Source organism: Talpa europaea (genome assembly GCF_964194135.1).
Source record: "Talpa europaea genome assembly, chromosome: 2".
In the NCBI taxonomy this organism is placed as follows: Eukaryota; Metazoa; Chordata; class Mammalia; order Eulipotyphla; family Talpidae; genus Talpa; species Talpa europaea.
The window spans coordinates 135,049,169-135,063,269 of record NC_140068.1 but is presented as its reverse complement, the minus strand read 5'-3'; the positions used below and the strand labels follow the sequence as shown (position 1 = coordinate 135,063,269).

Below are 14,101 nucleotides of genomic sequence, written 5' to 3'. Positions count from 1 at the left end.
ATCTTTAAAATATATAATTTTAATAATGGGTATTTAGAATTGAAGATTGACTTACGTTAAGATTTTTATATAGTTCATACACTCATATTTACTAGTGTTTTTAGCTATCTATTCATTTTCAGTCATTATCTGTTTTTATATGCCACTCCAACTACAAGTGCTTTTAATATTGTAATTTTATAATTTTGTCTTACATATGAGAGGGAAAACTCTTCAAGGTTTTTCTTCTATCTAAACAATTATTTTCTCAGTGGGTAAAATTATGACTCACAAAACTGATAGCACTTGTGCAATAATTATGATATATAAATAATAGTTATCATTAAAATATCATAAAAATTGACCTGAAAGATGATAATTTCCCAATGGAAATGGACAAGAACAGGCCTTCCCATTGTTTCTTATTAAAAAAATATAATTAATACACACTTGAAAAAATCATTTACTCAAATTCTTAAAATCAAAAACTACTATGAAATATAATTTTTGGTCCCAACACATTAGTTTAAATGCAAAAAGAAAATACTACTAACTATGAAGACATCCAGTTGTAACATACATCTGAGGAAATTGAATGTAGAACCCAAAATCACCTACAGTGGTGTAAAACAATGTTACTTCAATAAAATTCATATTAAAAAATAATGAATATGATGCTTATTTCATGAAAACAAAAAAATTAAGCCTAAAACAATTAAACAGTATGGTCACATTTGTGCATGCTTCCTGGAAAAAGCCAATTATTTACCAAAACCCTTAAAACAATCTGCATCTTAAACCAGGTAACTTTATACCTCAATGACATTTTTAATAAAACACATGAATAATTAGTATTTTAAAAACTATGTCTATTTATTATTAGTGCATATTTACAATAGTCAAGGTGTGGAAACAACTTAAGTGCCCACAAACAGATGAGTGGATCAAGATGTGGTGTGTATATATATATATATATATACACACACATACACACACAATGGAATATTACTCAGCAATCAAAAATAAACATTGTTTGGTGACCTGAATGGAGCTGGAAGGGATTATGCTAAGTAAAATAAGTCAGGAAAAAGATAACCAGATGGCTTCACTTCTGTGTGAAGTATGGAGGAACAAACCAAAGAGTCAGACAGAGACAAACCTTAAAATCAAACTTGAAAACTGACCATTGGTATTAGGCTTTCAGATGGGGGTGGAGAGTGTGAAGGAGAGGGGTGACAACTTGGGAATGGGGGAGGAAGAGCACAGTGAACTATGGTGGAGAACTATGGGTGTTTGGCAGAAGGAGACCCATGGTGATTATACCTGGTGGGGAGAGGAAATCCTATACTGTCAACACTACTAAGGATGTAAAATAATGGTAATTCAATTACAATTTAAAAATAAAGTCAATCAATTAATTAACTGATTAATTAAACTAGCAGTTAAAAGCTGACCATAGATCTGGGGACCCAGGAGAAGAGGGGAGAGGGAAAGGCAGTGGGAAGAGGGAGAACACAATGAGCTATAGTAGAGGACTGTGGGTGATTTGGTGGTGGGAGAGATACAGTGGCCACCCCTGAGTCGAGAAATCCTGTATTTTCAAAAAATTAACAAGGGTGTAAAACAATGGTACTTTATTAAATATATATGTGTCATATCTATCTATATATCTGACCATCTAAAATGGTCAGACTATCTAAAATATCTGACCATCTATCTATCTAAAATGCTTCCACAAAAAATTAATAAAATTACTGCAGCAGAAAAAAATACTGGTAAATCCTAAAACTGTAACTGAATAATTACTTTTGTGATAATATTTTAGGTGGTCTTGAAAATTTTATCTATGATGTATTTTTTGAAAATGGAATCTAACCACTATTTGGATGACAAGAAAGTAAGATATATACAATTTATGTTCTCAAGATATGTAATACACAGAAATGGAAGAAGCAAAGAATAAAAAATATATAGAAATAAAATGCATAGGGCCTCCCTGGTGGTGCAAGGGGTTAAGCACAGCATTATGAAGCTATCCGCAGCCTCCTCTGCACAAGTTCTATCCCTAGACAGCCACGGAGATACCCACATGGAGCAGTAGATCTCTCCTGTCTCCCCGTTGCTCCCCTCAGCAGTGTATTTCAGTCAATCTGCCTGGTCTGCTCCCCACTCTGTCTCTGGTGAATCCTCTCAACCCCCTGCACTTCTGGCCTGTGCTCCAGTTCTTGTATGCATAAATATATAAATCTTTTTTAAAAAGAAATAAAATTCATAATAGTAATAATTATTTCTGCATGGTAATGGTATGGTTGTATTTACTGCTGGTTTACAGATTTGTTAACCTAGCCCAAAACACATAAGAAAACAATCCTCCATTTTAGTTTGTCAGCACGAACTCCATGGATGTACTTGTAATTATTTTCTTACAAACTGCGGGTGATGATACTTCTAATTTCTGTAGTGGACTGTGTGATTTTATGAGGAAACTGATTAAGACTGATGGAGATGATGTGGCACAAATGAGTTTCTTGCACACATCAGGCAAAACTTATTTGAAAATGTATTCAACCTTGCTCTGTGTTTGTGTGTGTTTATGTGTGTGTTCCAATAGAATATAAAAATACTGTTAAATTAATTTTGGTTTAGACAATATAGAAGGGAGACTATGAAGATGATACCTGTCATTTCTAGAGACTATCCTGACACATTGGCACACCGAGGTATTTTCTCTTGTAATTGAAACTTAGCAGGGAACGTTTCAGAAGTCTCCAGGATTTCCATGTTTACATGTTTGGAGAATGCTGTTTTTTTCACTTTTTTTTTCTTATTTTTCTTGAAGGAAACCAACAAAAAAGACTTAATTCCACATTCATGAAAATATTGCTTGATTTAAAGTATTTGGTTTTTCCATTAATTTAAATCTACTAATAATAATTTATATGGCAGTAATATATTGGAATAAAGGCAGTTTTTATTTACATCTTTGAAACTTTACATTTTTTCAACCCAAAAAATAATATTTAAACTTACCTATATTAGAATATATACTTAAGTATAATTTATATATATCCCAATGAGCTGCATGTTAGCTGTGGAAAATAACTTTGTTACCTTATGAATTATAAATATATAAATGATACTTAATATAATGTGGCCATAATTATCTGTGATAGCAAGTGGAGAAGAGGGAAAAACTGAAGGGACTTAAGGTGCCTCTTTTGTTAGTTCTTAGATATTATTTCATATCTTCCTTTATTACATATTATTTTAAATAAGACATAAAGATGATAACTTCCATTATTCAAAGACATTTTTAATTTCTGTGCACATGCAGAATTTTTGCATCATTAATTCTATTATATCATTGTTTCCAACTTAATCACAGTTGAATAACAAAAGGCAGCATTGAAATGTATTACCGCTATCATAGTATTAGATGAATATTAATGGTATTAAAAATTAATGTTTAAAATTTATATATATAATGTTATTAAAACATAACAAAAGTCTTCCCTAAATGTATTAAGATATATTAAGATATTATTCTTACCAGTTAATTTTTTGCAAGTCCTCTTCATATGTATTTCTTAAAAATTGGCATTTGACATGTTCATTCCAGAATGTTCTTGAATTTTCCTTATGTAAGAATTTCCCCTGAAGAATTAGAGGAACTCAGAGGCTGGATGACCTGATATGGATAAGAACACATGGTCCCTTATCATGCTATTTCAATCTTTATGATTTTTTTTTGGTCTTAACTTTTTGAAGAAGAAAAATGATAGATAAAATCTTTGATTCTTTCTCAAATTTCTTTACTTATTTGAACAATTTATCTGTGATTTCAGATGTAGAAAGCATCTCCCATTTTTCATAAGTCACTATTGTAAGGGTCAATGAATAGTATAAACACAAGGGATATCAGATAGTATCATCCCATCACACATTCACGCTGAATTACTTCTGTGATGGTTTTGTAAAGAAAGGCATTGCTATGGAGGTGGCAATTGCATTCCATAAATTGATTCTGGAATATAAGGAGTTTACAATGTTCTCTCCTCGATTCCTCATTTTCATTAAAATAATCAAGGCACATACATATTATTTCATATTTTACAAGTCAAATGGCAATGGCTAGTTCTCTCATGCACTCAAATCACTAATTTATATATATATTTCTTTATTATGTATTATCTATTGTTTTTAGAAACTAAGGAAACTCAGCAGAACATTTTCAGGAATATATTCTCTCAATAGAAGGAGAAGCTGTCAGTGTGAACGGCTTACATTAGCACAAAATCCTGCCTCTAAATTCAGTCACATTCAGAGAAATCTGAGCTGTAGAGAAAAAAATAAGTCCATTTCAACCCTTCTTTGGCCACTGGAGTTTAGACAATTAAGCCTCTTTGGTGTTGGCAGAGTTTGTGGGTGCTGTGGGTATTTGGTGTTCTTGGTAAATATCTTGGGACCAAAACTTGTAATTATATTGATTGTTTCTGCAGAGTATTTTTCTGCTGACTTGAATTAATAATCATTCATAGTTGCCTGGACCTTCAGCTTATTAGAGGATATGAGATCAAATTATTGAAAAATATAATTTGTGTGCTTGATTCAAGAATATCCAAAAAACAGTATTGATTCAATTCTATTAAATGCATTAGCAAGTCATTGATTTAATTTATACGTGGTAATACTACATCTAATACACATCCTCATTATCTAAAAAGGAGAATTTATACCTTTTTGATTTGTATTGATATTAACAATAAGTATCCTTTCAGTCAAACTGAGGAACAGTATTTCCCATACTGTATAATGTATCTTGTTACTTGATGTGAATCTTAGAAACATGTTTTTAATGTGATAAAATCTCATTTATTTTTTATTTTATACTCATGATTTTGTCTAATATTTGACAAAACCTATTAACAATTTCAAATTCACACAGATTTACCTTTACATATTCCATTGTTTTATAACTTTAGGCCTTACAATCTGCTCTTTAATCCATTTTGTGATTATTGTTGTCAAATATATGAGGTAAGCACAGGATTTCATTCTAACACATTTAGCTATTCAGTTATCATATCACATACAAATCTAAATAATCCATCGCTGACAAAGAGTATATTTGTGGGTTTATTAATTAATTCTAATAACATTGCCATCACATTGTTTAGCACATTCATGTTGCCATTAACAACATGATTATATTATTCTGCCATTTTTTCTTTTCTATATGTCATACTGACCCTCTATTCACCCCTTACTGCATACATTTATTGAATTTTAGCGAATATTTTCTAATGTAGCTTTTTAAATTTGTAATGACTTCTGCACTTTTATGAAGTTGTTTTTCTTAAAGATGTATTTATTTATGCATAGAAGAGCTGGGGTACAGGCCAGAGATGTGGAGGGTGAGAGGATTCACCAGAGATAGAGTGGGGAACAGAACAGGCAGACCGACCGAAATACACTGCTGAGGGGAGCAGTGGGAGAGACAGGAGAGGTCTGCTGCACCATGTGGGTTTCTCTCTGACTGGCCAGGTATTGAACTCCTGCCGCAGAGGCCGCGGATTGCTTCATAGAGCAGGGTGCTTAACCCCTTGTGCCACCAGGGAGGCCCGGTTTCTTTATTAATTTTTCCTCTCTCTTTTTATTCACATATCTGACACCTGATATTTGGTATCCTTTTTCCTCAACACTTTCACAGCACTTAAGCCTGACATAGAATCAGGCCCTGCACGTTACCATTCCCTCCCATGAGAATGCCTCAACCACACACTATCTGAGTGTCCCTGTATTTCTGATCTACTAGCTATTATTGGGGGTTCCACTCCTTCCCATTCAATAACTTTCTAGAGCAGCTCACAGACTCAGAATAGTCTAACTATGGGTAGTTTGTTAGAAAGAATATAAATCAAAAATGTAAGTGATGCAGGACAAGATTTAGGAAGGAGAGCAGATTTCACTTGCCTTCCTTGTCAGACCACTTTTCTAGCACTTCCTTGGGTTCCACAACCCAGAACTCCCTGAATCTCAGCTATTTAAGTTTCTTTAGTAGCCACATCACATAGACAGAGCTAATTAAATTATTGGCTATTGTCAATTAACACAATCTTCAATACCTTTCCCCTCTTTGGAAGCCAGGGGTAGAGCTCAGTGTTTCGATGTTATAATCAGATGGTTGGTTCTCTCACAAACAACCACCAGTGAGTCCCATGGTCACCATAAAGTGTAATGAGTTTGAAAAGGACTTATGAATAACAAGATGTTCTTCTTACCCCTGCCACTCAGGGAACTACATGGGTTTGGGCAAGCTGTGACAGGAACAGAGGATAAAAACCAAGTGTATATTTCTAATTATATCACTTTATCACAGATTGATGAAGGATTTACCATATACACATATGTTTCTAAACACTAAGACAGGTTCATATTTATACTAACTCAATTTGTGGTACATCTGTGTGTGTGTGTTCAATCAATATTGACATATCAGCAATGTGTTATTATACATATTAATTTACATAATTATGGACATTTTAAATGGAGACCATGCAGACATGTATAGCTTTTGTTATAGTCATTTTACTTGTCATTTGTGGCACTTTTCCTTTGTTCTTGTTGATTCAATTTACCATTATTTCCCTAGCCTCATAAGCTTTGCTTCCAGTCACTATCTTAGTGTTATCATTGGCAAATATATTGCTTTTCCATATCTTTTAAACTTAACAATACATTATATAGATTTGTTTTTATAGAATTGTGTGTTCATGTAGTTAAAGGAGCAAAGAAAAAAATATCCACTTATATTGACATTTTCAAAACAAAATCCATGCATTAAACAGGCTTATCTAGAGGAATGCAATCAAAATACAATTATGACTTTATGTCCTATACAACTATTTTTTTATTTTAAAAAGAAATCTCAAAATTACAGGGCAGTTCCAAGATTAGTGCACTGAATCTTATTTACTCTTTTATTTCCCCTCCACACCATCCTTTGTGTCCCCTATCTCTCCCTTCCATACTCTCATTAACATCAGATACCTCAAGATGTTTGTTGATGTCCTGGATTTTCTATTTTGTTGGAAATTACTGCATTTCATTCTTCCCTGAGAATATGTAATATGGACCACATCAATTCATCCATTGGAGGTGATTTAGACTGTGTTCATGTCCTACCAATTATAAATAATGCTGTTATCAATATTGTAGAAGATGTGGGCTGCTTTTGTTGGTGGTTTCATAATCTGTGGATATATGCCCAAGAGTAGAATTTCTGGGTCTCATACACTTTTAATATTTAAGGTAAATACAAATTTCTATCCCTATGGTTTCACAAGCTCACATTCCAACCAATAATATATAGGGTTCATCCTCTCCTACACATGTTGTTGGGATCTTTGCTATATGCCATTCTCACAGGTGTGAGGTAGTATCTCACTGTAGTTTTAATCAACAATTTGCTTATTAGGAGTAATGGTGACATTTTTTTATTTGCTTTTGCCTTTCTTAATATCCACTTTAGCTAATTGGCTCTTCATATCTGCTGCCCATTTTTCAATTGGGGTATTTGGCACTTTGTTGGTGAATTGCATGAGTTGTAGGAGTTTTTTATATATGTGGATATTAATCATTTCAGTTATATATTATGTAAATAATTTTCCAATGGTGATAGTGAGATGTTGAGTCTCCTACTACTATTTTGTTGCCACCAACATCTGATTTCCAATTTGATAGTAGTTGTATTTTATATTTTGCTGCTCCTTCATGTGGTATGTATATAGACATAGAGTGAGAGAAAGATGAGCTTTATGTATTCCTGATATAATGATCCCTTAATCATACATAATGTGCATCTCTGTCTCTTATTAATATTTTTATCTAAAAGACTATTTAATCTGACATAATTATGGTTGCCTCTGCTTCTTAAACATTCATTGTTTCTAGAGTTGTTTACCAACTTTTATTCAGAGTCTATGTTTATCTTTGAAACTCTGATGAGCCTCCAGGAGACAACAGAAAGTTGTGTTTTGTTCTGATCCATCCAACCACTTTGTGCTTTGCAATTAATGAATCAGTCAGTTAAGATTTAGATGATTATTGATATATGAAGTTTTTTATTAGCATTTTGTCTTTATATTTTTGGACCTGTCTGATTCTTTATTCAGTTTTTGTAGCTTTTTTTTTTTTTTCAACATAGGTAGGAGAACCCCTTTTAATATCTCTTGTAAGAGATGTATGGTGTTGGAAAAGTCCCTTAGCTTCTGTTTGTCTGGGAAGTGCTTTATTTTTCCCATGCATCTGCAGGAGAGTGGAAAATATTATATTCTTAGATGACAATTTTTATTTTGTGAAGTATTTTGAATATGTTGTTCCATTTTCTTGTTGCCTGCAGGGTTTTCTCTGAGAAGTCTATTGGCAACCTGATGGGATTTCCTTAAAAAGCTACTAGTTTCTTTCCCTTACCACACTTATTATTGTTTCTTTGTCATGAACTTTTAATAGCTTCATGAATATGTGTTTCAGTGTAGCTCTCACTACATTCAGATAACCAGGTATTCTTTTAGCTTTATGAAGACATATATTTACTTCCTTTCCTAGGCTTAGCAAGTTTTCCTCTATATTTTCTGAATAAGTTCTCTTCCCATCTCTCTATCTCCCCTTTTTGGATACCTTGTATCCTTATGTTGGTTTTCCCAATGATATATAAGTGCCCAAGTGTTTCTTCATTCAAGAATTTTGACATTGTTTAAAAGGTTCATCTTCACTCAAGTCATACATTCATTCAATGTAATTACTATCAAAATTTCAATGCTATTTAACCAAGAAATTGAACAAATAAAATTTGTAGAGAATCAAAAATACCATGCATAACCAATGTAACACTGAAGGGGAAAAATGAAAATGGAGATATCACCCCTCTAATCTCAAACAATAATAAGAAAAGTTTAGTAATCAAAACAGTGTGATACTAGAATAATAACAGGCACAAGAATCAAAGGAAAAACTTCCAGAGCTCATAAATATATACACCCTTATATCACTAGGTAATATATGACAAAAACATACAAATGAAAAGAGGAAAATGCCTTCAATAAATGGTATTGGTAAAACAAAACAGCCACCTGCAAAAGAATCTAATTATACTATGATATTATCCCATACACAAAACTGCATTCAAAATGGATTAAAAACTTTAAGTATAGCCTATAGTCTCAAAAATACATGGGGATAAAACTCTTTATATAAACCCTTTGACATCAACCTTAGTCATAAATTGAAACCACAACATACATGAAAAGAAACATAAAGGAAAAATAAACAACAAATTTATTGACAAAGGCCTTACAGATGACTATGGGGACTGGAATCCAATATCAAGGGGAACAAAAACAAATGGGACTACATCAAACTAAAGAACTTCTGGACAATGCAAGAAGCCATCAGCAGAAGAAAAAGGTGACCTCCTGAATGGGAGAAGATATTTACAGACCATATATCACACATGGAATTAATATCCAAAAGAAATAATTAACTCATACAGTTCAATAACAACAAAAATGACCACATGATCTGAATAAGCTCTTCTATAACCAATAAACTCATGAAAAGATATCCAATTATTTTGTGAGAAATGTACATAAAAACCACATGATGTCTCACTTCACAACTGGGAGAATAGTTATACACAGAAGACAAGAAAGAATAGGTGTTGGGACTCCCTGGTGGCACGAGGGGTTAAGTCTTGTCATTATGAAGCTAACCACAGCCACTGCAGCATGAGTTCAATCCCCAGCCAGGGAGCTAACCCAAATGGAGCAGCAGACCTCTCCTGACTCACCCACTGCTCCCCTCAGCAGTGTACTTCAGTAGATCTGCCTGCTCTGCTCTCCACTCTGTCTCTGGTGTATCCTCTCATCCCTCCCATCTCTAACGTACACCCCAGTTCTTGTATGCATAAATACAGAAAATAAATCTTTAAAAAAAGAAAAAGAAAGAGTAGGTGTTGGAAAAGAGACAGAGAAAGGGGAATTCATGTACACTGCTATATTGGTATAACTACTATGTAAAATGATATGTAAGTTCCTCAAACATGAAACATAGATCTTGTGTATGATCCAGAAATCTAACAGTTGGTTTTCAATCAAAGAAGATTAGCACACTATTTGAAAAGATAGACGCATCTCTATGTTGATCCAGCACTATTTACACAGCTACCAGATAAGAATATAAATGCCTATCAGTGAATGATGGATAAATTATATATGTGTGTATGTATATATATATGTATATGTATATGCACACATATATAGGAATATTATTTAGACATTTAAAAGTTGAAGTGCTATCATTTGCAGCAACAGGAAGGAACTTAAAGGGATTATGCTAAGCAAAACAGAGAAAGAAAGATAAACACTGTATGATTTCAGTCTAGGTGGAATATAGAGAAACAAAGTCATTGAACACATACAAACAAACCCCTTATTTCAAGACTACAGAAGATTGGTTATGCAGGGGAAGGGGAATGCAGGTTATGTTGGGGAGAGTGTGTATTCAATGATGATGGATGATAATTAGAACTCTGGAGGTGTTGGGCCTCCCCGGTGGCGCAGCGGTTGAGCGCTGGGTTGCGAAGCTGCGCGCGGCCTCTGCGGCGCTGGTTCGATCCCCGGCTGCTCCCCGGCCACTGGAGGAGGGTCCCACATGGCGCGCAGACCTCTCCTGCCGCCCGCTGCTCCCCTCAGCAGTGTGCTTCGGTCCTTCTGCCTGCTCTGCTCCCCGCTCTGGCTCTGGTGAATTCTCTCGCCCTCCCGCGCTTCTGACTGTACCCAGTGCGTGTATAAACAAAACAAACAAACAAAAACCAGCAAACAAATAAATAAAGCATGCCTCTATTAAAAAAAAAAGAACTCTGGAGGTGTTATCAGTGTGGTATATATGATATCAAGTGTGAAGCTGTATTCCCGAAACTTAAACAAAGTTGTCGACCAATATTATCTCAAAAAAAAAAAAAGAAAAATAAGAAAAGATATTCATAATAATGCGAATTAAAGGAGCATCAATAACACATCTAGGATTTTGTCCTATACTTATTTTTAGTTGTAGTAAGTGAAATCATCACTAAAAATTTTCTAACTGCTGTAAGCCTAACAATAGAACAGAAAAAAATAAACTTTGACATATTGTCATGTATTGTCCCTCATTATTTCACTTCATAAGAATATCCAACCAATTGGGTTTCTGAAGTCAAATCACCAAACTTTTAGTTGGCTTTTATTACCAAAGATGGTTATTAAGATCAAATGGAAAATATATGTTAAAACTTTTGAAAATAAATTTGTGGTGTATTCTACTTAATAGCTAATATTTAAATGTTTATATTTTGGGAAACCAAACAATTGAGCTAGAATCACCTTACAGATTCTGAAGTTTATAACATTATCTGACTCATGGTGACATATTTTTGGAAGAAAATTAAGCTAAATCTCTAGGTTCATCAAAAACTCTGTTAAATGCTTGAAAGTATAAACTATTATATGGAATACTCTGGGAGAATGAAAAAAATATATTGGAAGGACAGGACTCTCAATTTTGAAATCCCAAAATTTTGAGCAAACCATGGTGTACTGCTGACGCTTCTTACAGTATAATTTAAAAGAAGATTGCATTTAATGGAATCTTTAAGTTCTTTCAATGCTTTCAATTTGGAGATGTTATTTTCAGCTCAAAGAATTTGGGGGCTATGTGAGTGCAGATCCTTTCTTTTGTTGGGATCAGAACAAATGAAAAGAGCAGCTGTGTGGAAAGAGATTTTAATCTACTGAGTTTGCATGAATAATGTTTATAAATGACGTGGGTGAATATTTGTGTTACTCAGAAAGCACATACTATGACAACTTTCACTAAGCTCATTTCTGTATTTAGCTTTAATTTCTTGCTTAACTGAGTTATATTTCATTAACTTAAATTAATAATTTGTGTCTCCCTTCCTAGCCCCCAGCTAAGGGGTACAAAGCCAGAGTTAAGATTCAGCTGGCCTGGACCTGAAATTTTGTGAGGACAAATGTTCTATGTGAAAAAAGCAGCATTGTGAAAACAGCTCCCTATGGATAAATCACTGACTTCAAAAACTGCAGGTTATTGCAGGGCTAAAACTCCCAGTTCCTTGAAAAGAAATCCTTTAATAGGATTTCTTCAATAAATGGTATAGGAAAAACTTGAGCAACCTTACCTGTCTTCCTCAATGCATAGAGAACATAAGATAAGGGCATTAACCAAACACTTGCCCATACCCTTGCAAACTGTGTAAAATCCTCATTGAAATTCTCAAAGTTTGGCCAGATTTTCCAGAAATACCTGGAAGTTGTTCCCAGCCTTGAATCTTTACTCTGGATTTTTTCAGAAACTCATTTCATTTTAACTTATATGTATTTACTTAAGTCTATGGTTTGCCAATATATTTTGAACTTTTCTCTCACACAAAAATTAATACATGGGCCTCAACAAAAGACGTCAGCTTTTCTTCTTTGGAAAACCTTTCTTAGAGCTGCCTTCATGGCTTTATTTCTCAGGCTGTAGATGATTGGGTTGAGTGTTGGGGGTACAACTGTGTACATAATAGTGAGAAAAATGTCCAGTGCACTTGGGGAGTCAGAAGGTGGCCTGAGATACTCAAAGCCACTACTGGACATGAACAAAATGACAACAGCGAGGTGAGGAAGGCAAGTGGAAAAAGCTTTAGCTCTGCCCTCAGCAGATGGCATCCTCAGCACAGTAGAGAATATCTTTGTGTAGGACAGTCCAATAAAGGCGATGCAAAGAAAGGCCATAACAATCAAGAAGCCAATGACTCCAATATCACTGATGAACTCACTAGAACAAGAGAGTTTCAGGAGCTGGGGGATGTCACAGAAGAACTGGTGAATGATATGGGAACCACAGAAGTGCATGGAGAAAGTAGCAGCTGAGTGCATGATTCCAGTTATGATCCCACTGATCCAGACACCTAGGACACTGTGAACACATTTGTTGACATCCATGATGATTTCATAGTGCAGTGGAAGGCAGATGGCCACGTAGCGATCATAAGACATCAATGTGAGCATGGACAGCTCAGCGGCACTAAAAAGAATGAAAGAAAAACTCTGCACTACGCATTCCCCGAAGGAAATGTAGCCACTATGCATGAAAGAGGTGTAAATGGCCCTTGGCACAGTCACGGAAATGTAGCACAGGTCCAGAAAGGAGAGATGTTTCAGAAAGAAATACATAGGGGAATGGAGACTGTTGTCCATGGAAACTGCAGTGATAATGAGTACGTTGCCAATTACTGCCACCATGTATAAAACCAAGAACAGAGAAGCATGGAAGAGTTCCAGCTCAGGCTTGGCAGAAAATCCCATCAGAACAAACCCACTCATAGTGAAATTAGCCATATTTCTTCATTTTTCAGTAATGTTCACTGCAAGACAGGCTGAGATCTATTGAAAGAAAATGTCCATTACTTGACCACCGAAGCCCCTTGGACTCAGCAAAATCAGGCATGAAGTTATCTGAAGAAATCACCACTTCATCATAAATGTGATAGTAGTTCCTTATACTAATAATCATGTCATGAAATTTTAAATGATTTACACTCAGTCATGGAAACATGGGTAAGGAAGATGATAAATACAATTATTTCTAATTTCAATGAAAAGAAAGGGGAAATGAATGTCTATATTTATGTTAATAAAATATAGTTTAAATGTATAATCTTGTTATTAGGCAATGGTACACCAATATTTTATTTATAAAAAATGAATTTTCACTTCACACTCTCATATAAATGTGTCTTAACTACTAATCTCTTTTATTAATCATTCTATCTTCATATACCATCCAATTGCGATAGATTTACTGTTGCCATTGTATAATTTAATTTCCCATGTAATAAAAGATGTCTCATGGTTTTTCTTCTAACTAAACATTTGTTTTCAACAAATAAATTTGTTATCAAACACCAAGTTGATAGAACTTATACAATAATTATGAACATCACACATCATAAAAATTTTTGAAATATTCATAAAAATAATAATCCCAAAAGAAAAAGACACACCTTCTTCTCCAGTGC

The 14,101-nt window shown here is 34.2% G+C and overlaps 1 protein-coding gene across 1 annotated transcript; it reads right to left on the bottom strand.

Moving 5' to 3' along the window:
- Nucleotides 1-12,485: 12,485 nt before the first annotated feature.
- LOC311167696 (olfactory receptor 14J1-like) lies at nt 12,486-13,421 on the bottom strand (the record flags this gene model as incomplete). Its single annotated transcript, XM_084228747.1, has 1 exon — nt 12,486-13,421. One exon carries the CDS (start codon nt 13,419-13,421, stop codon nt 12,486-12,488), a length of 936 nt encoding a protein of 311 aa, XP_084084873.1.
- Between the last annotated feature and the right edge of the window lie 680 nt (nt 13,422-14,101).